General features: G+C 41.8%; 1 protein-coding gene across 1 annotated transcript; it reads left to right on the top strand.

Annotated features, from left to right (window-relative positions):
- Positions 1–1,998: 1,998 nt before the first annotated feature.
- COIL (coilin) lies at positions 1,999–19,211 on the top strand. The gene is made up of 7 exons (XM_059908132.1): positions 1,999–2,249; positions 10,003–11,107; positions 11,231–11,317; positions 11,813–11,860; positions 13,759–13,828; positions 16,491–16,579; positions 18,253–19,211. The coding sequence occupies exons 1-7, from the start codon at positions 2,005–2,007 to the stop codon at positions 18,361–18,363; spliced, it is 1,755 nt and encodes a 584-aa protein (XP_059764115.1). The 5' UTR covers positions 1,999–2,004; the 3' UTR covers positions 18,364–19,211.
- The last annotated feature ends 8,383 nt before the right edge of the window (positions 19,212–27,594 follow it).

Raw genomic sequence — 27,594 nt, 5'->3', positions numbered from 1 at the left:
GCAGTCTTCAAACTGGGCGTAAATGTGTCCTGAGGAGTCGCATGCACTTTCTAAGGAGAGGTAGGCCTGTGTGGTTTTAAGAGAATTCAGTTCATCTCCCTCTTTCACTGGGACTCCTTCCTACAGCTGATTGCCTGAGAATGTGCCTGTGCACTGTTTCTGTTCTCCTCAAAGTGTCTTTCTCCCTCCTGACCCCATCCACATAGCCTTACAGCACCTACTGTACTTGTTCGTTTCCACCAGCTATTATTAAATTTAGATTAACTTTAGGGAAACATGTAGTGGATTCTGCTGTAAATCATGTCCATAACAGCAATCATTCGTACAAAAAATGTAACAATGCCCTGAACTTGAGAACTCAGCTTCATTTTATTGGGATTAACTCTTCTTTCTTAGATGTTGATATGCTCTTCCAATTCTATCAAATGAATATTTATAAACATAATTGATTTCAACTATCAGATTAAATTGCTAATAAATCTATATATAATAGTTGACAATCATCCATCTCTCTGTCCATCTGTCATCAATATACAGGTCTTTGATCATAATCCCCATTTTTATGGAATTGTCATTTTTACCCCAGTTTCATCTAATTTTAACGCCATGGACCAGGCACCTCTAATTGTAAAAGTAAGTGGTATAATAATCACTTAAATCTTAGTAGAGCCTTCCCAGATATTGAGAAACTGAACAACTCTAGCGACTGGGTAAACACTTTCTTTGAAAGTCATGTGATTCCCAATTCTTTGTTTTTAACATTATTGAACCTAACTGAATTGTTGACTGAAGGAGTACTGAAAATAATTTTTAACGAACGATCTCTAGGTGATTTTAGCATGTAAGTTGGAAAGAGTTTTAAGGAATTGACTGATATAGCCAATAACGTAAGTCCTTCCACTCTTATCTATTTACATAAATGAACGTGTTTTATCAGGGCGTCACATCTATAAAAACAAAAAATAGGTCCAGAATTGATGGGGAGCCCTGTCTCATTTAGCAATATCCATTCACAGAGACTTAGACTAATTAAAAAACCCCACACAGAGCTCCATTTATTTTATTAATAGATATGGTCCATGTCCATTTTATTTTCTCCGTTTAATAATTATGTAACAAAATGTGTGGCGTTTTATGCTATTTTGATCAATTGTGTACCTCTAATAACAGAAATAACTCAATCCAGAAGACCTAGAGCATTAGGGTCACAGGAAAATAAAACAAAAAAAATTTTTTTAAAACGTATCTACTGACTGCAAGGTATTAGCCACGTACTTAGTCCAGTGACCTTGGGGAAGTTACTTAACCTCTCTGAACTTTTTGTTGTTTTTTAATCTTCAAAATGGGAATAATAATAGCTCTTAATTCATACCTTTGTCATGAAAACTAACGGAGTTAATATATTATGTCGAAGAAATGGAATGGAAGTTCAAGTGATGTAAAATTTCTGATTCACTTACCTAAGAGTTAATAAGAGGATGTATTTTTTATATTTTAAAATTTGCATGGTGGTAGGTATTAAACTGCTAAGGTATTTAAATTCCACTGGATACTTTTAAAAGAGTGATTAATGGTTTTATTTTAAAATGTCAATATTTACAATACATTAGGAATTACATCTTTCGCAACTCTGTATGATGAAACATTTTGTAAACTAGATGCATTGGGAGTTACGTTTTTGAAATTATTTTATGTATATGAGCAAATATCTTAGAAGAAGACCACAGCTGAGCAGTGCTTGTTTATCTAGAGAGTTGCCTAAATTCGGACCCTACGTAGGGCTCAGCAGGAAAGGAATAAAGGCATTTCGCTTATTCTCTTCCCTAGCCCTGTCTTGAGCGGACCTGAATCAATCCCGCTCCGCGTTCTCATCATTCACAAAGCCTGGAGCAGCCATTTGCCACCAACAGGTGGCACCCGTTAACAGGCTCCAGGGGGCGGGCCCCGCGCACGCCTCTCGGCGGCCCAGTGGAGTCTCTCGGCTTCCGTTGCGCATCGAGCAAGATGGCAGCCTCCGAGACGGTTAGGCTACGCCTTCAATTCGATTACCCGCCGCCAGCCACCCCGCACTGCACGTCCTTCTGGCTTCTCATCGACTTGAACAGATGCCGAGTAGTCACGGATCTCATCAGTCTCATCCGCCAGCGCTTCGGCTTCAGTTCTGGGGCCCTCCTGGGCCTCTACTTGGAGGGGGGGCTCTTGCCCCCCACCGAGAGCGCGCGCCTGGTACGAGACAACGACTGCCTCAGGTGCGCGGGCGGGATGGGGGCGCTGCGGTGGGGCGCCGGGGACCCGCCTGCGCACGCCCGGGGGGAGCCTCCGGCGACTGGAGACCGCGTGTGGGTGTGGGTCCGGGTGAGGGTCGGGGTGAGCTGGGGTGGCGGGGCGCTGTCAAACTGCACTTCCGTGAACCCCGGAGATTCTGATTGGTCCAGTCAGGTATGGGGCTCAGGAATCTGCCTTGTAACGAGCATCTTTCCCCGGGAAGCTTCTAATGCAGAAGGTTGGTGGACCACACTTGGAAAAACCCTGATCTTGGGTGTGGGCAGGGCTCGCGTTTCTTGCAGCCTTGACTTAGCAAGCGCTCATTTAGCCGGGCACTGTGTTAGGTGCGCCGGGTGCCGGGCGTGCCTGAGACCCCGCCTTCTCCCGGCAGCTCGCAGGGTCAGGTGCCGGAGACCCAAGCAAACAGACCAACAGTCATGTTTTCTTCACCACTTGCAGCGTGTCCAATCTCTGAGCTCCTGTGATACCCCCTGGGACTGGTGGGCGTCATTCTGTGTCTCACCTGGGTTCACTTAAATAGGTGTCTGGAACCTTTTGGGTTGTGAATTGGGAAACAAAATAGTTTTAAATATGCTTTTGGAAGTTTTAAAAAATGATACTGAGATGAGTATCAAGGAGCGGTTGTGGTGTAAATTGCTCACGTGTGGCTGATTTGTCTCAATAAAATGGTAAGACACGATCATTTCAGTTCGGATTCATATCTTGGACTGATTTATTCAGGGCTTCTTTTTAAAAGCTTCATCTACAGTGAAAAAAATTCTAGAGTTGTGAACCAGGCTACTTACTTCTGCTTGCCATTTGTTGCATGTTGAATATTCCTTTCCCCAGAGTATGTCAGATTCATAAGATTTCTTCAGAGCATCAGGGAATTTAACTTGGAACAACTGCTACATCTTTGAGCATATGTGAGTCTTTCTCTCTTTTAAAAGCAGGAACACTGATTTACTAATAATGTTTAGCTGTTTCCAGTGACAATTTGAAATAATCCAAGTTTCAAAAGAGGTCTTTTTCCTTTTTATTCACTGTGAAATAGATCTCCATTCTCTCTGCAATTCAGGGACTATTTAAATATTGCAGTTGTAAGGACTGCATCCTCTCCTGTTAAGTTTGCTTTCTGATGTATCTCCTGTCTAATGAATTAATAACTTGCTGATGGCTAACTGCAGTTATACTTCATTTAATGAATCATCTGGAAATTAGACTCTTTATAATGAAGTCAACAATGTCAAAAGCAAACCATGAAAGCTGTTATGGGAAATAAATACAGCACAATGGCAGGCAGAATTCCTCCTAAACACCAGAATGCACAATTGCATATGGCAAGAAATACCTCTGCAGCTAGCTTCAGTGGTAAATGGGGCAGACCTTAGGAAAAAGTTGAATTTGGAAAAGTTTTGTATGTTTTTGTGGTTTCATGTCCATAGTCATTCTCTGTCTTCCCCTGACAGACTCACTTTTCTTCAGAGCTACAGAAGAAAACAGTTTCTTTTCTCAAAGGTACCCAATATTGTTGGAGTAGACCAAAATAACTAGTTTTGTGTTTCTGTGTATTATCTTCTTGTGTCATGTGGAGTGGATAATTATCTGACCGGATAATCATACCAGGTTTTGCTGCTAAGTGCAGAAGATGGTTGAGAAAGAAGAGATCATCGTGGAACGCAAATGGTCAGGGAATTTCACAGTACCTTGAAGGTTGGATAGCCTTGTACAGCTGTGGAGGCAAAAGCTACCCTGACTTGGTGAAGGGATGAGCGTGACCAGCAGAAGAATTCTGTTGGGATTGCCAGGAGTGCTGAGAGAGCTCTCATGAGGAGAAGCGGGGCCTGGTTGTGGGAATCCTGAGACCCAGCCCTGGAGGCGTGAGCATTTCCACGCTTATGTGCCATGGCCACTTCCTCACAGCCCCTTCTTTTGAGCCCCCAGAATCTGACTTCCTCTGCCCCCAGGCTGCTAACATGGAGCTCCTGAAGGCGGTCTCCATCTCCCCTGGGAGGAGGAAGTGCTCCCATTTGCCTGGAGCCCCATCCGTCTGCTAGGGCTGCTCTACCAAAACACCACAGGCTTAAGCAACCGAAATTTCTCTCTCATGGTTCTGGAGGCTGGAAGTCCAAGGTTAAGTGTTGGCAAGTTTTGTTTCTTTCTGCAAGTTTTGTTTCTCTCTGCTTGGCTAGTAGGTGTCTCTCTTCTTACTGTGTCCTCACATGACCTTTTTTCTGTCCTCAGAAAAAGGCACGTGACCTGGTGTCTCTTTGTGTGTCCAGATTTTCTCTCTCATAAGGACGCCAGTCAGATTGGATTAGGGCCCGCTGTCAACGGCCTCATCTTAACTTGATTACCTCTTCAAAGGCCCTGTCTAAATACAGTCACATTTAGAGGTACTATGGATGAGGGCTTCAGCATAAGAATTTTGAGGGGACACAGTTCATCCCATAACACCCCCTGAAGAGAGCTTCACAGAGGCCTGGCTGCAGCACCTGGAGAGCAACCAGCTGGAGTGAGAGCTCCCTGTTGAAGAGTCATTCTGTGCGGAAACAGAATGCCTTCTCTCCTCTGGCACTCTTTTGACTGTGCGGCATTTAATACTGATTATTAAATACTGAACATTAGAGATGAGCTCTCATTTCATGTTGCTGTGATCAGTGGCTCCTTGGACAGCCAGCCAAGCCCCTCTTGACATGTCTGTGAGGCTGGCAGTGGGAGTGAAGAAGACAGAGTGTCTGAGCCAGGCTGAGGGCAGTTTGGTTTCCTGGAACCTCGGGAGCCAGAGAAGGTACTTGCCATTAAGGCTGCCGATCCTTGTGCAGCTCTGGGTCTCTTGACGCTAAATCTCGTTTTGTAGCGTGCTGATGGTTTTGGGGATTTAGAATACTGAGAGCTCTTCTCTCATGTTCAGGAGCGTGTTTGTCCAATGCCCATGGGTAAACAGAGACCAGTGGAAGTTAGGCCTGGGCTGCTTTCATTGTGGAACATTCATAGTCCCTTCCTATTCTTTTATTAAAACAAAGCAAACAAAAAGGCTTATTGTTAAAAAAAAAATTATACTTCAAAATAGTTCAGGGTACAAAATCCCTTATTTCTTTTCTCACATACTCTTCCTACACCCCACTCTCCAGAAGTATCCTCAGTTAAATTTGGAGTGTCCTTTCCATACATATACAAACATATATACTTACACTTTTTAAATACACATGTCATTATAATATACATTTTTTCCTGCACCTCACTTTTTTTTTTTACCTAACGTATCTTGGGTATCTTTCATTTTAGTATATACGATATGTGATGCAATCGCTACATCATTCTTTTTAAATGCTATATTATTCCTTTGCATGACCATGTTAATTTATATAACCAGCCCCTTATTAATGGACATTTTAGGTTGTAATCTTAGTTTGACTGGGCTTCTATAATAAAAATACCATAAACTGGGTAGCTTATAAACAACAGAAATTTAATTCTCACAGTTTAGAGGCTGAGGAGCCCAAGATCAGGGTGCCAGCAGACTCATGGTCTGGTGAGGGCTTGCTTTCTGGTTCACAGACGGTACCTTTTTCCTGTGTCCTTACATGGTGGAAGGGGACTAGGGAGCCCTGGGGGTCTCTTTCATAAGGGCGCTAATCCCATTCATGAGGGCTTTACCCTTATGATGTAATCGCTTCCCAAAGGCCCCATCTCCTAACACCATAACATTGGGGGGTTAGGATTTCAACATATGAATTTGGGGGGAGCACCAAAACATTCAGACCTTGGCAGTTGTCGTCTGGTTTTCACTGTTACATACTGCTGTGGTGAGTATTCTTCTATATCTTTGTGTACTTGGGCAATGATTCAGTAAGATACATTCCCAGAAGGGGTACTCCTTGGTCAAATTTTAAAATTTGATAAGTACTGTCAAGTTGGCCTCCAGAAGAGTTGTACAGGTCTGTATTTATGCCAAAAATACATGCGTTACTTTTGTTCAATATGGTGTGAAAGGTAAGAGAGCAGAGTGATTAAGAGCTCAGGGTCTGGAATCAGAACCCTGGATTCAGATCTTGGCTCTGTGACTCACTAGCTGTGTGCCCTTGGTCAGGTAACTGGCTTCTCTGAAGGTGGTAATGCAGGGCACTGCAAACAGCAGCTAGACAGGAGGGAGGCTGCAGGGAGCAGGTGGGGCCCAAAGAGATTGCAGGCCCCTGCTTCCACCCTTTTTGTTGGATTTCACCTCCATTTGATGGGACAAGTTCATTAAAAGCCCACCAACTCCTGCCCGCAGAGGACTAACCACATTCACTGTATTGATAAAAATTAGAGCTAATGTGTAGATAGCACTTGCTCTGAGCCCAGCGCTGCTCTAAATATATATGATAGCTCATTTGAGTACTATGCTTATTACTGTTACCCCCATTTGTACCGATGAGAAAAGTTGAGGTAATGATATTTTAAAATTTTAACTAAAGGCAGAAGAAGGATTTGAATCCAGTCACTTTGGCCTTGGCAGGCAATGGCTAGTGGGAGTGGGGAGGTGTCAGGCAGTGCAGATGGGCATGTCTTATTTATGTATGAAAGAATCCTAGAGGTGCACTTGCAGATTTAAAGGGAATACCTTGCATTTTGATACTAGTGCCCAGTTTGCCCTGCAAAGAGTTTGAATGAACAGTGGAGAGTCTGTTTTAAACATTTCTTGGAATCAAATCTCTTTCATTGCTAATTATACAGGTAATTCACTTTTCTTTGCAAAAGGACAGTTACATTTGTTGTCTGTGATCCAAGTGGAGAAATGAAGAACATTGCCAGGGAAAGTGTCCACCCTGAAAAGAACGGTAACTGAGCAGACCCAGGTGGAACGTTTCTTGTTCTCTGGATGATGTTCTGTTTCTCAGTCTTAATATGTTCCAAACTGAAATTATTCTCTTCAGGAGTAGCAGATAGCGAGGCTGCAGCAATCACAGGTCAAGTATCCACAGATCCATGATCTTCAGAATGGGTGAGCTGATGACGGGAGCTGCTCTTGAAAGCGTGATGCTGTTGTAGGCTCCTGTGAAAGCCAGGGGTCCTGCCTACACGGGATGCAGCACGTGCAGTGTTGCAGTGAATTAATGCACCACAGTGATTGAACAGAAGGTCTTGCTTCCATTTTCAAAGTGTGAGGGAAAGTTTGGTACTAATTGTCATCTCAGAATTGAAACTTGAATCATAGCATTGCTACAAGTGAAAACAAATTGATCAAGAATGTTATGGAAAGTTCCATATCCAGGAAGTTTCTAAGTAGTTCTTAGATTCACAGGATGCCAAACTAGCTTTTGCCCGTTTAAGAATTACTTCCTTGCTGCTAGGTGCCAAGGTCCACAGCTGAGAACAAGGGGTAGTGAGTTTTTATTTAAGTCCCTGCTCTTTCAGAGTTTTATTTCTCTCTTCATCCTACTCCTGCTATCAGTAGCTTTTATTTTATCTTCATTTGTATGTGTCTGTGTATTTATGTATTCTGAAGAATAATTGAGGATTTTTTTCAACTACCGCATTGAGATAAATCCACAGGATTACTATACCTTAAAAAAATTTAAAGAATGCCTATAATCTATCTTATTACTCACCAATTGTACTTTATTTTCTATTTTTTTAAAATAAATTTATTTATTTTATTTGTTTATTTTTGGCTGCGTTGGGTCTTTGTTGCTGCGCACGGGCTTTCTCTAGTTGTGGTGAGCGGGGGCTACTCTTCGTTGCGGTGCACAGGCTTCTCATTGCAGTGGCTTCTCTTGTTGCGGAGCATGGGCTCTAGGCCCGTGGGCTCAGTAGTTGTGGCTCCCGGGCTCTAGAGCGCAGGCTCAGTAGTTGTGGCGCACGGGCTTAGCTGCTCCACGGCATGTGGAATCTTCCCGGACCAGGGCTCGAACCCGTGTCCCCTGCATTGGCAGGCGGATTCTTAACTACTGTGCCACCAGGGAAGCCCTGTACTTTATTTTCAAATATGATTGTCGACATCTTTCCCTGGTCACTAAAAGTACTTGATGAAAGATATAGCTGGATGTAAATGTATTGAAAGAATAATGTATGTTTTTAGGAGACATTTTTTTTAAAATAAATTTATTTATTTTATTTATTTTTGGCTGCATTGGGTCTTCGTTGCTGTGCATGGGCTTTCTCTAGCTGCGGTGAGCGGGGGCTACTCTTTGTTGCAGTGAGTGGGCTTCTCATTGCAGTGGCTTCTGTTGTTGCAGAGCACGGGCTCTAGGCATGTGGGCTTCAGTAGTTGTGACATGTGGGCTCAGTAGTTGTGGCTCACGGGCTCTAGAGTGCAGGGTCAGTAGTTGTGGCGCACGGGCTTAGTTGCTCCATGGCATGTGGGATCTTCCTGGACCAGGGCTTGAACCCATGTCCCCTGCATTGGCAGGTGGATTCTTAACCATTGCGCCACCAGGGAAGCACCAGCAGGCATTTTTAAACACCCAGTATGTGCTTGACATTGACAACACTCACTCAGCTCTCTGTCACTGGGCTGTGCCTATTAGAATTAGCTGTTGCCAGTTCATGGAGGAACAGAATTCCTTTACTATAGTGAAATGATTTTGGACGAACTGTATATTAGTCAGAGTTCTCCAGAGAAACAGAAACAATAGGAGATGATATAGATATAGACATAGCTATAGCTCTAGGTACAGAAATGAGATTTATTATAAGGACCTGGCTCATGAGATTATGGAGGCAGAGAAGTCCCAAGATCTGCAGTCGGCAAGCTGGAGACCTGGGAAAGCTGATGATAAAGTTCCGGCCCAAGTGCAAAGGCCAGGAAAGCAGATGGTGTGTTTCAGTCTGATTCCTAGTCTGAGGCAGGAGAAGTTCTTCTGACGTCCCAGCTCAAAGATAGTCAGGCAGGGAGAGCGAATTTCCTCTTGCTCAGCCTTTTATTCTGTTCAGGCCTTCAGTGGATTGGGTGAGGGCCATTCACGCTGGGACCGTCTGCTCACAAAGGCACTCTATTTAGTGTACAAATTCAAATGTTAATCTGATCCTGAAACACCCCGACAAACATGCCCAGAACAATGTTTAACCAAATATCTGGTCACCCCAGGGCCTAGTCAAGTTGGCACATAAAATTAAGAATCACCAAATGTTATGGAATTTTACGATGGTTGTCAGTACCCCAGAGAACATAAATTATAAATTGTTTGGTGTTTTCCTAAATTTAAACAAAATAAAAATGAAATCTGATTTTTTTAAAAAGTAGCTTACAGTTAAAAACAAAAATGGATAGTTAGCCTTATCACCATTTAGCGTAGGCACATAATGTAGTGGAAAGATTGTGAACGTTGGCGTTAGACAAACAGGTTTGAATCCTATTTCTGTGGCTTATTAGCTGTGGATCCTGGGCAGTTACGTGTCTGAACCGTAATTTTGTGATCTGTTTTAAAATGAAAGATACCTACTTCATGGTGGTGTTTAGATTAGGGAAAATCTATAGAAAATGTTTAGGATGCAGTAGTTGATCAATAAATAAAACTAGTCATTTGAAAGTTGACCATAAGTGATGCCATATAGGCCGTTTTGTTGAAAGTTGACCATAAGTGATGCCATATAGGCCATTTTGTTAAGAAGAGTCTTTTGTCCTTAAGTGATTTGACATTTTTTCATTGCCTGATGACAGTGACAGTTTGCAGTCCTCTTAGTATATAACTACATCCTGGAGACATGCTTATGAATTACTTACTAAAGCTTTCTCTCTTGTTCTTTTGATAGAGTTAAATTAGAAGAGAGAGGAGTTGCTGAGAGTCCTGTAACAGTTAGTAATGGTGATAGTACTCGTTTATTACCTAGAAAAGCAAAGAAGCGGGCATTTAAGCTGGAGGAAGATGAAGAAACCGAACTAGATTACAAAAATTCAAAGAAGCATTGGAAGAGGCATGAGAACAATAACAGTGAGAAGACCTTGGATCTAGAACCAAAAGCTGTCACAGATCAGAGTGTGAGTAAAAAAAACAAGAGGAAAAACAAAGCCACATGTGGTGTAGTGGATGCTGATGGTGGAGAGACCAAAAGAAAATCACCAAAGAAAAAGGAGAAGTGTGAATATAAAAAGCAGGCAAAGACTCCCAAGTCTTCTAAAGCACAGTCAGTGAAAGAGTGGACCATCCTGAAGTGCAGTCCTCCAAAAGGTCCTCCTGCTAGAAACAGCCTTGTGAAAGCCAAAAGAAAAGGTCGCACAGGCATTCATACAAAAGATAGTCCCGATTCCTCCTCAGAGTCTGAGTCTTATCATGAATCAACCAGTGATGGTCTCAGCAATGTCATCTTGGAGGTCAGACATTCCCCAGAGGAAATCTTGACTGAAGTATCAAAGGAAGGATCCTCTATGAAAACCACAACTGCAGACAAAGTGGCTGCAAAAACTGGTTTTCCCTCTACCCGCATCAAGGGCAAGACCTCCAGAACATCATCTTCTAGTTCAGACTCTAGTTCAGAGTCAGATGACCAATGTGTGATGTCAAAGAGTACCCGGGTGTGTACTGCAGATTTCTTAAAGACTGTAGGTCTCTTTGCAGGAAAACGTTGTCCAGGGCCATCCGCACAGGTTCCAAATGCTGCTGGATGGAAGCAGTCGGACTCAAATGGTGGCAGACAGGCCCTTGGTCCTCCTCCCAACGTGACTCTCCCCATCACTTTGGGAAGAGGTTGGAGTAGGGGAGAGGACCTTCTTTCTTGGAAGGGAGCGAGGGGTCGGGGTATGCGGGGCAGAGGTCGAGGACGAGGGCATGCTGTTCCCTGTGTTTTAAATAGAAATGCTGATTATCAGAAGCAACAGCAGTTGAATGAAATGGTGACAAACTCATCTACTGTTATCCAGGTAAGTATTATTTATTGTGAGTTTACCTCTTCCCCTTTCCTCACGTAGTGTTTCTGGAATTGACGTCATGGGTTCACAGTTTCTCACTAGTAACAAAATCACATGACTAATACTGTTTTTCAGAATCCCATAGAGACACACAAGAAGGACTACAGTCTCTTACCGCTTTTAGCAGCTGCCCCTCAAGTTGGAGAAAAGATTGCATTTAAGGTATATTTTTTAAAAACAACAGTAGTTACAACAAAAAAGATTATTCCCCCTCTAAATAAACTTACTCATTAGCATGTCAGGTTACATTTATATTTAATTTAATATAATTTATATTAATAAAATGTAATAAATGTATTAAACTAATTTATATTATATCATATTTATAATAACTCTTCCTGGATCATATCTTTCGTGTTCTCTTGCCTAGCATGTAGTAGGTGCCTAGTAATTGTTTTCTGAATGAGTAGAAATGGCTCAGCTTGGTGTCTGGAACATAGCAAGTGCTCAATAAAAAAAAGCTCTACATATCACCCCAAAAACCTCCCAAATCCAAAAAAACCTTTCCTACTGGAACACCTGTTTTGCCACAGGCTCATGGTAGGGCTCCCAGAGTGGTGGAGTGGGCACCCCAGTACTGTGTGTTTTGTTTTCTCAGGAGTAGGGGAAAGGAGCCACAGGGCATGTGTATTTGTGAGTTTTTTTCTTCTTTTTTAGCTTTTGGAACTAACATCCGATTATTCTCCTGATGTTTCTGACTATAAGGTAAGTTTCTTTATTTTAAAGTCATCAAATGTCAGTATATTAAAGAAGCTTAAGTCATATTTAATACTGCTAATATGGATAACATGGATTTTTATGGAGTAAATAATGTCATAAAGTAGAAAATAAAAATATTTTCAAAATGTAAACTTTTTGATAGTATCACTTTGAAGTCTCCCAGTGTTATTTTTCTTAATACTTGGGAAGAATATAGAATGAGAATGACAAATTTAATTTTTTTTTTATTACTCATTTATTTCTAATCAGCTTAGATACACAAAGTTATTTGAGTACCCCTCTCCCATGATCCTAAACTTTGAAAGAGAAAAATAGATAGCTCTCAGCCAGAAAATATGATTATTTTCAGCATAGGAATCTATTTCATATATTTGTGAATTACTACTGGTTATTATCGTCTAATATGGTTTGTTTTGCTTTACCAGTTAACCACAGGTAATTCACAAATAGTATCCTTGGAATTTACTCACTTAATATTTGTATGGGACTTCATATTGGCATATGAACTTTATCACAGTTTTCAGTAAAAGTTTGACTCAATCAGTAATTACATGTTTCCTTTCCTTTCTCACCCATTCAAAATTTTGTTGAAAATCTTGTTAAAATGCATACTTTCTTATTTTGATGTGAGATTCAGAATGTAAGTCCATTTTTTTTAAGGGAATAATTGATAACGTTAATATAGTAATACAGATAAGGTATAAGAAGATTTGATTCAATCTGAGTTGATACCTTGGTAGCCTTTTAAAATCTTGGTAAGAATCTTTCTTCAAAAGCAGGCTAGAAGAAGAATCAGTTCGTGAAGGGATTTGGTTGGTTAGTTCTGGGTAACTGGTGTTTTATCATCTTTTTCATCTTAGCCTCTTAATATAGGTGACCACATAACTTATATAAATCAGAACACTTGTGAGTGAAAAGGATTAATATTGTATTAATAATTATACTGAAAGGAAATGTAAATGGACCTGTGTTGGGCAAACCAGGATGTTTTTTCACCCTACCATAGATGACTAATTTAATTCTGTGATACGTGAGGAAATGGAGATAAACGTGAATTGGTATGTCCCACAGCCTCTACCAAGTGTTGATTCTAGATGATATTGATTTTTTTAAAACTCGTTAAATGGATGTTGGTCATTATAGTTATCATCTTGGAAAGCTATTTGCTTACTTTATTTCCCAGTATTTTTAGAACTTTTTTGAAGTTGCTTTCAAAACCGTTTCAAGGGTGAAAATCAGTACCACTTTTTTGCTTTGATGTCAAGTACTGTTATCCAGCTAGATCATCGGGTTTATTCATTAAGCTTGTCTTTAAAAGTCAAATCTACCTTCAAAGAATGTAGTCTCCTCAGCCCCTAACCTGTCTCATTTGTATCCGTGGGATTTTAATTTATGGAGGTGACTGAGTGATGACACAGAGAAGTCAGTGCTACTGAGAAAGGAATTTAATACTTACATTTCCCGAGAGAAGAGGGGGGATGCCACACCAGGCAGGACCACAGGTGACAGCACCTGGTTGTGGCTGGGAGGCAGAAGCAGGAGGGAGCAGCTTTTATTGGGGTTTCCTTGGTGTAGGCAAGGCAGGGTGAGGGAGACAGCTTAGGATCGGCTAGTTTGACTAAGTAGCAGGCTGTGGGCTATAGGGGCTGTCCCTGTTTGGTACCTGCTCCTGGGATGATTGAGACCAGGGGAGATGCTGGCTTGGTATGTGGGAGTTTTATTTCAAATGCATGTTGATATATTTAAAAACTTTTTTTGTTGAGATAAAAGCCACATAACAAAACTCACTATTTAACTGTTTTAAAGTGTGCAACTCAGTGGTTTTAGTATATTCATAATATTTCACATGTTGATTTTTGACTTGGACTTTTGTTTTTTGAAAGGAAGGAAAAATATTAAGCCATAATCCGGAGACCCAGCAAGTAGATATAGAAATTCTTTCATCTTTACCTGGTGAGTGCTCTAGAAAAGAATTTGGCAATGTAGGCTCTTCACATCTACACTGGTTTCTGAACAGCTTTCACACACAGGCGCTGCTGTCTTCCTTGGCCCCCGTGGCTGCCTGGCTCTCTGCATACCTCTGTCAGCACAGAGCGGCCGGGTGGTGGGCGCTGCACTCCCACAAGTGGAGGTGCGTGTCTACTAAGAGTTGTTGGGTTTGTTCCCAGAGCTGTTAGGCACGTTGTTCTTGTCACTGTAGTTATGTAATTTCGTACAATTACATAAACTGATGAAAATTGATGGCAAAAAAAACTATGTCTGTGAAACCTAAGTTGAATGCTGACTCAGGATTGTTACTGAAAAATTCCCTTTTGAATTATATGTGGTGGGTCAGCTATAAGAGATTGGGAGGAATTTGGTAAAAATCTGGGAAGATTCTGCACTTACATTGCGTTGCCAGCTTTTGTATTCTTGCATCACTTAAAAAAAACCCCTCAAAACTCAAAAATTGTGGAAATTGCATATCTACATTAAGGATATGATTTTTAAAAGAAAGACAGCTCTAGTTGGTGGACTCATAAGACCTACTAGCTCTGTCTCAAAAGATTGGCAAATGAACATACTTCTGTGTGTTAAGTCAAATGTCTAAAGTATAAGTGTATCCACACTCTCACACATTATTTTAAATGGTTCCCTGCTTTATCCCTGATTCACCCCACCCATTATTGGTTCTGAAATCCTGGAATAAGAGGGCTTTTACTATATATGGCTTAACTGGGGTTGTGTTTGCAGGGGTCCCTGGCCAGGGAGTAGAGGAGATCTCTTTTTCTTCAGCAGACTCTAAGGAATTAATTATTTTCTGTTTGTGTTTAAATAAGGTAGGGAGTAAAAGATTCAAAACTCCAGTACATAGAAATCATTCAAAAAGGTTTTTCAGAGAATTCCCTGGCTGTCCAGTGGTTCGGATTCAGTGCTTTCACTGCCGGGGCCCAGGTTCAACCCCTGGTCGGGGAACAAAGATCACACAAGCCGTGCGGTGCGGCCAGAAAAAACACACACACACACACACACACAAGAACTTCCACTGGTTTTCCAGCTTTCTTCTGATTAGGTTTCATTTGAAGAAGTCCCCCTTCTTAGGAATGGTGGACAGAGGTTTGTCCATGGTCAAATTCTGTGGACACAGCCTGATCACTTCTTGTCAGGTGATTGACAGTGATGACATCCAGTTAGGACTTTTCTTTTTGGGAGCATCAAGAAACACTTTATCTGTTTTCTAGCAGAAGTACAGGTAGTCCTCACCTTGCATGGTTCTAATATACATGAATTTCAGTTACCATGGTTTAGTTAAATAAAACCAGCTCCCCAGTGACATTGGTATGTTAACTCTTAACTGTGAGTAATTGTATAGAGTACTGCTAGCTCTCCCGTCCACAAATCACTGCACAAATAACACATGGCCATATGATTAGTGACAAGTCACATCACTTCTTTCAAAGTCTGTTGGTGGTTGGTCACTGTGCGTCTGTTACTCAATTCCCGTAACACAGCAAAGTGTGTAGTTGTGCTGCTTCCTTGTCTCTCAGTGATAAACCCACGTGACAGTTCACAAAAATGGATAATTGAAATAGGGAATTGGCCAACAAAGATGAAAGCACAACAAAGAAACAAAAAGTGATAATGCTAAAAGTGACACCCAAATCGAGTTTAAGTGAAATCATAGAAGAAATAGCTCACTGTGGGAAGGTTGACATTGAGCTTTATGTGAGCTTCTTGCCGTCAGCGAGGAAAGTGGTTGTAATGAGAGGGATGAGGACGTCCTAGAAGTGACATCAGCAAAAACTTCGCAAAACTGTGAAAAAGAAACTCTCAGAGCTATTGCGTGGCGTTAAAAGCTCGAAGAATAACAGACTGAGAGGAGTATGACAGTTGTGTAAGGCGTAGAAAAGATTCTCACTCTGTACTGTGGTTACATGACAAGAAGGTGAGCACTGCTCAAACTACCCTCGATAAGTTTCTTACAAAGACATAGAACACTTTAATTCCCAGTATTTCTGTTTTAAATTAGATCAGTGTACTACATAAATAGCAATTTTAGTATTTTTTCATTTCCCTGTACAGTAAAGGTTTTAAAGTTTTGACAAAAAATTTAAAAGATTATGAGACAGTCATAAGTTTTCCCATTGATTAAGATTGTTTTGCATGATTTCAGCCTGCATGGTCACTTTAACGGCCCCACCCTACCATGTAAAGTGAGGACTGCTGTATTACCAAGTAGGACGCCTGTGTGATTTCTGAGGACACAGCAAGATATAAGAACTTTGCAGAATTCACATTACCTTCCCTTGTTGAAACATACCAGCTATTTTGGGGATTATCTTGTGGTTACACGTTCTTCTCCGGGATTACTAGTGGTAGCGTATCAAGCTCATTTCTTTTTGATGAAGGAAAGATTGTCACTGATCAAGAGCCGAGAAGCTCCTGTCTGTTGATGCAGGGTTTTCGAAGGCTCTCCCGTCACTGAGCACTCCATACTTCCATGTGTGTCCCCAGCCTCCACATCAATGGACAGTGTGTTTGTGGTTGTTTTTCTAATGATATGAATTCCCTGTAGAGGAACATTTCACTACTGGGAAATGACTTATTGTCTCTCCTTCCTACTGTCTGGTTTCAGCCGTGAAAGAACCTGGGAAATTTGATTTGGTTTATCACAACGAAAATGGAGCTGAGGTAGTGGAGTACGCTGTGACGCAGGAGAAGAGGGTAGGCACGCTTCTCTTCTTGGGATTGCTTGGTTGTCCACTCTCTTGACTGGCTACTGGTGGCCTGGAAGGTGACATTGCAGCTTCCTGAACTGCCTGTATTAAAATCATAAAGGATCTCAGCCTTGGGGATCTCTGTCGTGCCTACAGGGTGGCTGTAACAGTGCCCAGTGCCAAGTTAGGATGCCATCTTGAATGTCAGAGAACCTATAAGACAAGATGCACAAATCTTATTTAAGAGGGTACAGTTGCATAAAATCAGTTTTGGGAGTTCCCTGGTGGCCTAGTGGTTAGGATTCTGGGCTTTCACTGCCATGGCCCTGGTTCAGTCCCTGGTCAGGGAACTGAGATCCCACAAGCCATGTGGCACTGCCAAAAATCAATATCAAATCAAATCAGATCAAATCACTGTTTTATAAGGGTGTCAGTAGAAAAGAGTAGCATTTTAACAACTTTTTATTGAAAAAAAAAGTACACATAAATGTACAGCTTGGGAGATTTTCACCAGTGAACATACCCCATGTAGTAACCAGCACCCAGATCAAGAAATAGCACCTGAGCAGCCCCTCCAGAAATCTCCATCACGCCTCCTTGCAGTTACAACTACCTCTCAAATGTTAACCATGATTCTGACTTATAACAGCACAGGTCATTTTGAAGAATGACGTAAAATGATGAATCTGTCTTTTGATTTTGTTTCAGCCCTTAAATTTCCATTTTAGGAAATACATGGTTTAGAGCTTTGTAGGCGGCCAGACTTCCAGCGTTGCTGGAATGGCTGCCTCATTAGAGTATGGTAGCATTAAAGTGAAGAGAATTTATATTTAAGAAACCACTTCTTAAGGTGCTTATACTTGAAATGTTATGATATTATTCTGAGTTTTAGTATTGCAGAGTCACGTTTTATCTGAAACGTGAATTTGTGGAAACCCTAAGCAGACTGTATGTTTTGCTTTGTCTTAGGGATAGATGACACTCAGGGATTTACTCCAAAAGCACATTTTTAGGGTCTGTGGTAGGCTCAGCAGATTTTGCCCAGTCTCCTGTACTTCTTCATTTGCAATATATGCAGCCCCACTTTTTTGTTGAAATGTGTTCTTGGAAACTACATTGGAAAATTAAACGTTGTAGGCTTTCCTCTTGGAGGCCTTACTAAACAGCGGCCTGAAGTAGGGCCTGTAATTACCTTTTTTGACACTAGATGGCTCTCATTATTCATATGGCCAATGTTAGCTTTGCTTTCTCTTGGTAAAATGTGAAATACCTCCTATTTTTAGGCAGCACAGGAAGAGAACTACAGAGCTGCACAAAAGGGCATCAACAGTATAGTGATAAACTTCCTGGGCCACATCTGCCTCCCAGGAGATCTGTGGGCTGCCTTTCCACAGAGGCTTGTTGGGCAAATCCTCCTGACCGCTTTGTAACCAGCTAGCTACCCCTCCCCGCACAGCCCCAGCTCTAAATCAAAGAAAGATGAAATATGTTTAATGTAAAATTTAGCTGCATTCTAGGTAAAAAAGACCTTCTACCCTAATTGAACTGAGTTTACTGGGACTCAAATTACTCCAGGTCTTCAAGCATTCTGCACAAATGGAAATTGACTTTTTAAATGACTACAATTCATACGACCTCAAAATGAAGTCTCTAAACTGAATATTTTCTGTTTTTCCTCAGATCACCATTTTTTGGAGAGAATTAATTGATCCAAGACTGATTATCGAATCTCCAAGTAACACAAAGTGCGGAGCTTCCCTGAGTATGACCGCGCCACCTCATGGTTTATAGATGTCTTATTTGTGAAAGTGACTATAACCTGAACTTTTTTTTTTTTTTTTTTTTTTAAAGAAGATTTGAGAGTTGTATGCATTTTTGGTTATCTTTATCGCATAGGAAAAAATCTACCTCATCATTTAAAATAACATGGGTGTTGCTTTTTTAGACCTCTTTTTTTTCCGCAGGCTTAATTTTAGTAACAAAATTCAAAACATGACATTCTTCAGGCATTGTTTATAAAGCAATATGTATGGTTTCTTCTCTTTTTTATTTTTTTGGACCATCGAGTAGCCATTGTCAGTAGGAGTTTATAATACCAAGTACAAAAAAGTGCTGCATATCTTGTCTCAGTAAGTTTTATTAAGTAACATTTTAAAACGTGAAAGCATGTTACTTGACTTAATTTTTTAACATTTAAGATGTTCCATTCAGTATGGAACATCTTATACATTTCAAGTATTTTATACTTGTAATTGTCAAGAGTTAACCAGTAGTTGGGTTTATTGCAGGCAATGAGTTAAGGAATCCTTTCATACTCTTTTCAACTGTAAAATGAAGGATTCTTAGGGCCTGTGGAGAGCAGTGGAAATAAGTATGTGTGCCTGGGGAAGAACTGGGGCTCCACTCGGGGGAGAGGATTTACTGTGGGCTCAGACCAGGGTTATCTTGCTACAAGGTCCCGAGCACCTGGCTGAGTGTGCTGGAATGAGGATCTTGAACAGAAACTTCCTTTTCTGTTATTATTCAGCACAGAGCTAAAAAGGCTAAAATATACAGTGTGAAAATTGTTTTCTTTTAACAAAACATCAGATCCCTCCTTCAGCTTTGCAGATTTTTAAATAAAGTCATATTGAACTAAACTTCTGTGCTGAGTCATCTTGTGTGGTTGAGTTTTGCAAATTGCTTTATATTGTTTTATAATAATGCAAAAGATTAAAAATTTCTGGAACGAGGTTTGCCTTGACTAAAGACTCTGGTGTTGCAAGGTTTAGTCCAGTGGAGTTTGTTAGATTTGGGAGCTATTGGACCAAAGGAGATGCTGTCCAGTTTTAATTTGCATGACATCGATACGTATCAAAGTGTGTATTTATTGATTTGAGAGGTATGACTCCAGAAAGAGTGAGATTAACATGAATGATGGGATCTTGGCACTGGGTTTCTTGTGTAAGCATGCTTTCTTTCCAGGGTTTGGAAAACAAGACAAATAGTAAAGGCCAACAGGTGCATGAAAAAAAAATGCTCAACATCACTAATCTGGGAAATGCAAATCAAAACCACAATGAGATATCACCTCACACCTGTTAGCATGGCTCTTATCAAAAAGACAAGAAATAACAATTGTTGGAAAGCGTGTGCAAAAAAGGGAACCCCTTGGGGCTTCCCTGGTGGCGCAGTGGTTGAGAATCTGCCTGCCAATGCAGGGGACACGGGTTCGAGCCCTGGTCTGGGAAGATCCCACATGCTGCGGAGCAACTAGGCCCGTGAGCCACAACTACAGAGCCTGCGCGTCTGGAGCTTGTGCTCCGCAACAAGAGAGGCCGCGATAGTGAGAGGCCCGCGCACCGCGATGAAGAGTGGCCCCCGCTTGCCGCAACTAGAGAAAGCCCTCGCACAGAAACGAAGACCCAACACAGCCAAAAATAAATAAATAAATAAATAATTAATTAAAAAAAAAAAAAAGCAGTACTGATGAACCTAGTGGTAGGGCAGGAATAAAGACACAGACGTGAAGAACAGACTTGAGGGCAAGGGGGCGGGGGAGGGGAAGCTGGGATGAAGTGAGAGAGTAGCATTGACGTATATACACCACCGAATGAATGTAAAATGGGTGGCTAGTGGGAAGCAGCTGCATAGCACAGGGAGATCAGCTCAGTGCTCTGTGACCACCTAGAGGGGTGGGATGGGGGGGTGGGATAGGGAGGGTGGGAGGGAGGCTCAAGAGGGAGGGGATATGGGGATATATGTATACATATAGCTGATTCACTTTGTTGTACAGCAGAAGCTAACACAACATTGTAAAGCATTTATACTCCAATAAAGATATGAAAAAAAGCAAAACACTAACTCGAAAAGATATGTGCACCCCCATGTTCATTGCAGCATTGTTTACAATAGCCAAGATATGGAAACACTGATGTCCATCGATGGATGAATGGATGAAGAAAATGTGGTATGTGTGTATATATATATATATTCAGCCATAAAAAAGAATGAAATCTTGCCATTTGTGATAACATGGATGGATCTTGAGGGCATCATGCTAAATGAATTAAGTCAGAGAAAGACAAATAGCGTATGATCTCACTTATCTGTGGAATTTCAAAAAAAACCACTTACAAAGAACAGATTGGTGGTTGGCAGAGGCAGGGGCTGGGTGGTGGGCAAAATGGGTGAAGGTGGTCAAAAGGTATAAAATTCTAGTTATAAAATAAGTCCTGGGGATGTAACATACAGCATGGTGACTGTAGTTAATACTGTGTTGCATACTGTATTTGAAAGTTGTTAAGAGTAGACCTTAGAGATTCTCATCACAAAAAAAAAATTGTTACTACGTCTGGTAACTAGACTTTGTGGTGATCATTTTGCTACGTATACAAATACTGAATATATTGTACTTCTGAGACTTATGTTGTATGTGTCAATTATACCTCTTTAAAAAAAAAGATAACTGAGGGTGGGAGGGAGGGAGATGCAAAAGGGAAGAGATATGGGAACGTATGTATATGTATAACTGATTCACTTTGTTATAAAGCAGAAACTAACACACCATTGTAAAGCAATTATACTTCAATAAAGATGTTTAAAGAAAAAAAAAAGGATAACTACTAGACATTGACTAGACCACAGGAAAGTGTTGAGCTCAGGGTGTCTTTTCTTCAGATTATAATCAGTTTATGAGTCACCTTTTTCCTCTATGGTGGTGGTTTTCAGACTACGAATAGCAGTCTACTAGAAGAGTCACGGTATTGATTTAGGGGGTCATGACCTGCATTTTGAAAAATGAAATAGAACAGAAAAATAGTGCACCACATTTAGTAAATTTCAGTTTGCTTAATGAAAGACAATTTACATATAGCCATCTGTGTCCTGGATCACCATGTAAAATGTAAATGTATTTCTTACTGCTCAAAATCAGACATAATTTTCAGATGTGGAAACTCTAAACAATACCGTTTATTCTAGGAGTGACAGAGAAGAGGAGAGGTGAAAACATAGGTGCTAGGCAAAAAGCCCATGCCAGGGACTGACTAGGATTTTCTCTGGGCTCAAAGCAGTGACTCATCTAACTCCTCTCAACTCAAAATTGAATAACTTGCCAAAGACCACCCAACCAGAAGAGGGAGAGTCTAGTGTCATTTCAGAGCAGGATGGTGGCTGTCGCTAAAGAGGCTCTGTCTTGGCCTGAGTGTAAGCAGCTTCAGGGCGCCTGCCTCACCTTTCCCCCTGCTGCCTTTATCCTTGGGAGCTCATGGCTAATTACCTTTCTGGCCCCATGGCCCAATTTTGTCCATCTTCAGGTTGTCTCCTCACCATTAAGTTCTTTTTTTTTTTTTTAATCAAGTGTTTATTGTTTTGGTTTGGATTAACAATTTTTTAAAAATCAGCTTTATTGAGTTATAACTGATATACCAAAAACTGCACATATTTAATGTTTTCAATTTGATGAATGCACACAATTGTGAAACCATCACCACAAACAAGGTAATAAATATCTATCACCTCCAAAAGTTTCCATATACTTTTTTTTTGTTTTGTTTTTGTAGTAAGAACACAACATGAGACCTACCCTCTTAACAAAATTTTTAAGCGCACAATACAGTATTGTTAACTATATTGTACAGCAGATCTCTAGAATGCATTCATCTTGCATAACAAACTTTATACCCATTGAACAAGAGCTCCCCATTTCCCCTAGCTCCAGTCTCTGGAAACCACCATTCTCTGCCCCTATGAGTTTGATTATTCTAGATACCTTATGTAAGTGGAGTCATGCAGTATTTGTCCCTCTGTGACTGGTGAATTTCACTTAGCATAATGCCCTTTGGTTCGTCTATGTTGTCACATAGGCGGGATTTCCTTCTTTTTTAAGGCTGAATAATACTCCATGGTATGTATTACCACATTTTTTTTAATCCATTCATCCATGGATGGACACTTAGGTTGTTTCCACATCTTGGCTATTGTAAATAATGCTGCAGTGACCGTGGTCACTGTTAAGTTCTAAACTGCTTTAGCTCTCAGCTGTTCAACTCTGTATAGAAAGACTCTGACCCTGACTTGGTCCAGTTTCACACTGGATCTTTTGCCTCTTCTTGTGAAACCTTCAAGCTCTCCAGTTCAACTCACATCACTGATATGATTGGTCTCCTCTGTGCTGTCCTCATCTTGGACACTGTGATGGTAACTTCGTCACCTGTTAACTACTTTTTAAGCTACTTCCAAACCTGAACCAGTTGGGTCATTCACTCCCTAGTCCTTTAACTGTTCTGAAGGGATGACATCACAAAAACTCTTCACTGGTGAAAGAACTAGCCTGCCTGAGATGTAGGTACTATTTGAGTCTAATTTTCAATTCTTTATTTACATCTAAAAGCAGCTGTTCCAAACTTTCTCCTTCAAACCACCTCCCCGCCCCCCTCCATGTCAAATAGACAGCTCTTGCTGTTGACAAAGATGAGGAGGGTGGTTGGTCGTGCCCCTCTCCTTGCTCTCTTCCCTTCACAGCAGTGACTGTTCTGGTTTGGTTTTCTTCCCTGGTGACTGATCTCAGCGCTTGCTTGCAAGGCCAGCTGTATCAGCCTCGATCCAATCAGGAGAGAGAGAGACCACACGGTAATTCAACCAGAGAACTACTAACTATAGCAGGGGCTGGAGTCATATATGAGGGGCAGCCACAATCCCTGGGGCTGAGATAGAGCCCCCAAGGAAGAGTCTGCGATACCCTCGCCTCCTGGGTTGTGATCAGACCTTGTTGGGAGGGTTGCTGGTTATCTGCCATCTTTCAAATCCTGACACATTTAATTCTGCAGTATTTTAAAATTACGTTTATTAATACTGCCAAGCGCCTCATCTCATCAGGAAAGTCTTTAAGTATTGGGAAGCTATCAGCTCACTATAGCAGATACAAGTTTTCCAAAATTCTAATTTTTGCTTGAAAGCTCAAACTTTTTCATTGGCAACTAACACTGTCAGTCGTTCTTGAAGTGAGAGGCTCACCTCATTCGTTGTCAAGACAATGTCTGCCAATACCCATGTCAGAATGACCACTGATTTTCTGTCTGTAATTATTTCAAGTAACACTGGTGTTCCATGAAAAATGGGGCAGTCCAGCTCACAATGGGACCAGTTGCACGAGTGGTTTTCCTTGAGACAACTGCCATACTGTGGTATGCTGTGGAAACTGTGCCTTTAAGGGTCACGATTTAATAACAACAATTGTCTCTGCTCCATCAGGGACATTCTTAAGTGCAACTGGCTTTTTTTTTTTCTTTCCTACTGTGAGTGAGGCCAAGGACACCACTGACTAGATTGGTGCTCAAGTGCAGCAGTTTGTTGCTTTTGCACCGTCATTGCAAACATCAGTGTTTGCTGATGTGAAAAGACAAATGATGTCTTAGGAGTTTTGACCTCACAGACCCCCCCAAAAGCGTCTAGAGGACCTGCAGGAGTCCACAGACTACATCTGGAGAACTGCTGGAAAGAAAACGGGTTTTGAAATCCGAGTTGGGTCCTCATCTGAGCTGGGTGACAAAGGGTGAGTGTCTTCATTTGTAGAATGAGACTAACCCACCCTTAGATTTATAATGAAAGGTTAAAGTAATGCTTGAAAATGTTACATTCAGAAAGTATTGGTCTACTCTTAAGACTTTAATAAGACTCGAAAGAAGCTAAGTAATCAAGTCTGGCGAATTCCCTGGCGGTCCAGAGGTTAGGGCTCCTTGCTCTTACTGCCGAGGGCCTGGGTTCGATCCCTGGTCAGGGAACTTAAATCCCACAAGCCGTGTGGAGTGGCCAAAAAATAATAATAATAAACTCCAACTCTGGGACTTCCTTGGTGGTCCAGTGGTTAAGACTCTGTGCTTCTACTGCAGGGGGAACGGGTTCTATCCCTGGTCAGGGAACTAGATCCTCCATGCCACGCAGCGTGGCCCCAGAAAATAAATAAATAAAAATGAAGTAAACTCCAACTTAACCTTCAGAAAGAAAAGTCACTACTGAGTATTAGCACTGGATATTCTTTACAGTGGATTCATTTCACTTTCAAGTTATATTTAGGTATCCTGTTCTAAAATGTTCATTCTAAAGATTCACTGCCTAAATGAGAGTGGGGTTACAGGGAGCACACAGCTCTTTAAACAGTCCAGGCACCCCCATGGGAATGGGTCAGCCAGGAGAATATCATCTCTTCCGTGTCCCAGTGGACTCAAGGGAGAAATAAAGCTCCGGTCTGAACTGTGAGTCTTTACTGGAATCTAAGCATACAATCTTTGGTCATTGTAGGGTCACAAAATGTTAAAGCCAGAAGCCACCTTTGGAATAATGAAGCCCAACCTCCATTTTACCCTGAAACGGCAGACTCAGCGTAGGTGAAATAACAGAGATGCTTGTGGTTAGAACGTGGGCGCTGGAGTCTGATGAACCAGGTACAGTTCTGCCTTGTACTCTTCTTAGTCGTTTTTTCATAAGATAAGTTATCTAACCTCTCCGAGCCTTGGTTTCCTCATCACAATACCCACCAATAGGAGTGTGGTGAGGACTGAGTGAGATAATAATGCATGTAAAGCATTTAGCACAGGCCCTGGCACGTAGTAAGCGCTTGATGAGACATTAGTTATCATTTATGTTTCCATTATGCAACTTGCCCAAGGTCCTGCTCCAAATTTTTGGTAGCACTTGAACCCCCTTATTTTTAATTTATTTTCACCTGTTAGAAATAACTTGTGTCATATTTCATATCATAGTTGTCATGTTTAGATTTTCTCTAATTTCCTCTTTCAGGTAGGAGGAAGTCAGTCATCTAATTCTCATCAGTGATGCTTTTTAGAATAGGAGGCTTGGACATTTCTGCACATCCACCCATTATCTCCAAACTGTTGTGTCTTATTCTAATGTTTGAGTGGTACAGCTTTTCTCCCAGGGCTCTAGCCACTTAGAACACATGATCTCCACTTTCAAAGTGGTTATATTAAGAAAACAACTCAGGTGGTTTTTTGTTTTGTTTTGTTTTGTTTCTGTTAACAGAAAAGTCATTCGGAGATGAACCAGTGAGAGATTATGGGAACATAAGTATAATGAAACCCCAGAAAAAATGCATTTGGGATACAAGGGGATCCTTGTAGGATCACACAGGCTGGTAAATTTGTTAACCTTGCAGTAATGCTACCCCACGTGTTGAGTGACTGGATTGGGGCAGGGTTTGGGGAGGGTTTTACTATATGAAATGTGGCTATAAGGTAATGTCTGAATTTTTTTAAAACAAAAAACAAACCCATCATAACAGAGTCCAAAGGCACTGGTTGTGTTGGTTACACATCTCAGCCAGCAAGTTTCCACTGAACCAGGTCAGTTTCACTGAGATACAGCCTCAGGGTCAACGGCACAGGCCACTCTCTTGGCTCCTGGGTTTCAAACACTAAGGGAAAGGGTTCAGTGGGCTAAGCCAAGACCTTGCTGCTCCCGTGGGTCCACACATCAGCAGCGGCCCCTTCCTGGGAGCTGATTAGGAATGCAGGGTCTCCGCCCACCCCAGACCTGCTGTGTCGGAAGTTGCATTAACCAAACCCCAACCAAACAGGGGACGCGTGCACAGGAAGATCTGCCAAGTACTGAGGCAGAGGAGGACACAGGCGGAACGCTGGCACTGCCCTGCCCAGCAGACTAATCAGAGGGACTTCTGCTTGACTACACTTGCTCTCTGCTGTGAAGCTTTCTCTTGGGGGCTGACCTGGCAAACCTGAGATTCCCTTTCATTGCAGAGGAAAAAGGGAGTGATGCAGCTACTCCAACTGGGGGCTGGCTCAGGGCTTTCAGAGGCTGAATGTTTTATTTGGGCCAGGACTGATACATTCAGTGAGTGCTGTGAGCAGTGCTTTGTGACCTTTCTCACACAGGGGCTCACATAGAAAATTATATTGGTAGGGCATACTGGGAGGAGAAAATGACGCTGTTAGTGGCCAGAGGTGACCACCCATGGGTTCTGGCTGGCCCAGAGCTGTGGGGATCCAAGTCTTGGAACACAGGTGCCGTGAGCCCTTTGGGCACCTCACACATTTGGACACTGTTTCATGACACAGCTGTTCATTCAGGAGCAGGAAATGGACCCAGCATGGCCTGAGGGGCTCTGAGCAGCCCTACCACCATGCTGGCCTGGTCATCATCATAGCCTAGGAGGGGTCACTGCTGCCATTCTGGCCCCAGACTGAGACCCACGGCTGGAGATGAGAATCGTGACAGGGAAGTTTGGAGAATAGAGATGATGACGATAGCTCTGGGCCCGCTGTTTTTCTAAGCACTTTACATGTGTTAATTCATTTACATGAGATAGGAACTGTTAGTATTTCCTTTCTACAGAAGAGGAAACTGAGGCACAGAGGTTAAGTCCCTTGCCTGTGATCACACAGCTAGCAGATGAAGGAGCCGGGGTCCAGATCTAGGTTGTCCGCTTCAGGGTCTGTCCTCTTAACCACTAAGGTCTACCACCTCCCCAGCAGTAGAAGATTCCAGGGAAGACATAGATGTAGTATTAAGTGAAAATGCAAATTGTAGCACATTAATATATTTATAGAGTATATTTCCCATTTGCATTAAAAAAGAGGTTCCTGATACAGGATATGGATACAAATATTCTGGAAGGACTTCTGTGAAACTTGATAGTGGTCACCTCTGCACAGAGGGACTGATGGAGGGGGGCTTTTCACTGTTTTAATCCTTCCTCTCTGTAAATGTATTGCCACAAGCATGCCATACCTGTATAATTTTGTAGTATGTTTTAAAGGGATATGGTATCAGGCATGTTACTTAGGAAAACATCAGGAAGTAGAACTACTGGGCAACAGGAAGGAGAGAAGTTGTAGGGTTGGGGTGGGCATGGGGAGAGAAGATGCAGAAGCAGCTAGTGATACAGGCCCTGATGGATTTCCAACATGGAGTAAGAAATGTACAGCAAACCTTGACCGTCATTGATGTTTCTGTCTTCTTGAGGCTCCACAGTTACCCCAGGCGACGGGGGAAAGAATAAGGGAT

Source organism: Balaenoptera ricei, chromosome 20, assembly GCF_028023285.1.
Source record: "Balaenoptera ricei isolate mBalRic1 chromosome 20, mBalRic1.hap2, whole genome shotgun sequence".
In the NCBI taxonomy this organism is placed as follows: Eukaryota; Metazoa; Chordata; class Mammalia; order Artiodactyla; family Balaenopteridae; genus Balaenoptera; species Balaenoptera ricei.
Note: the sequence above shows the minus strand (reverse complement) of the source record. Positions and strands in the feature narration are given on the sequence as shown.

What these genes read in the sequence shown, in the direction of transcription:
- COIL (XM_059908132.1), top strand. Translation starts at nt 2,005, where the DNA reads ATGGCAGCCTCCGAGACGGTTAGGCTACGCCTTCAATTCGATTACCCG. An exon ending in ACTCATCTACTGTTATCCAG is followed by an intron (nt 11,108 to 11,230) that starts GTAAGTATTATT and finishes ACTGTTTTTCAG; the next exon opens with AATCCCATAGAGACACACAA. An exon ending in CTGATGTTTCTGACTATAAG is followed by an intron (nt 11,861 to 13,758) that starts GTAAGTTTCTTT and finishes GTTTTTTGAAAG; the next exon opens with GAAGGAAAAATATTAAGCCA.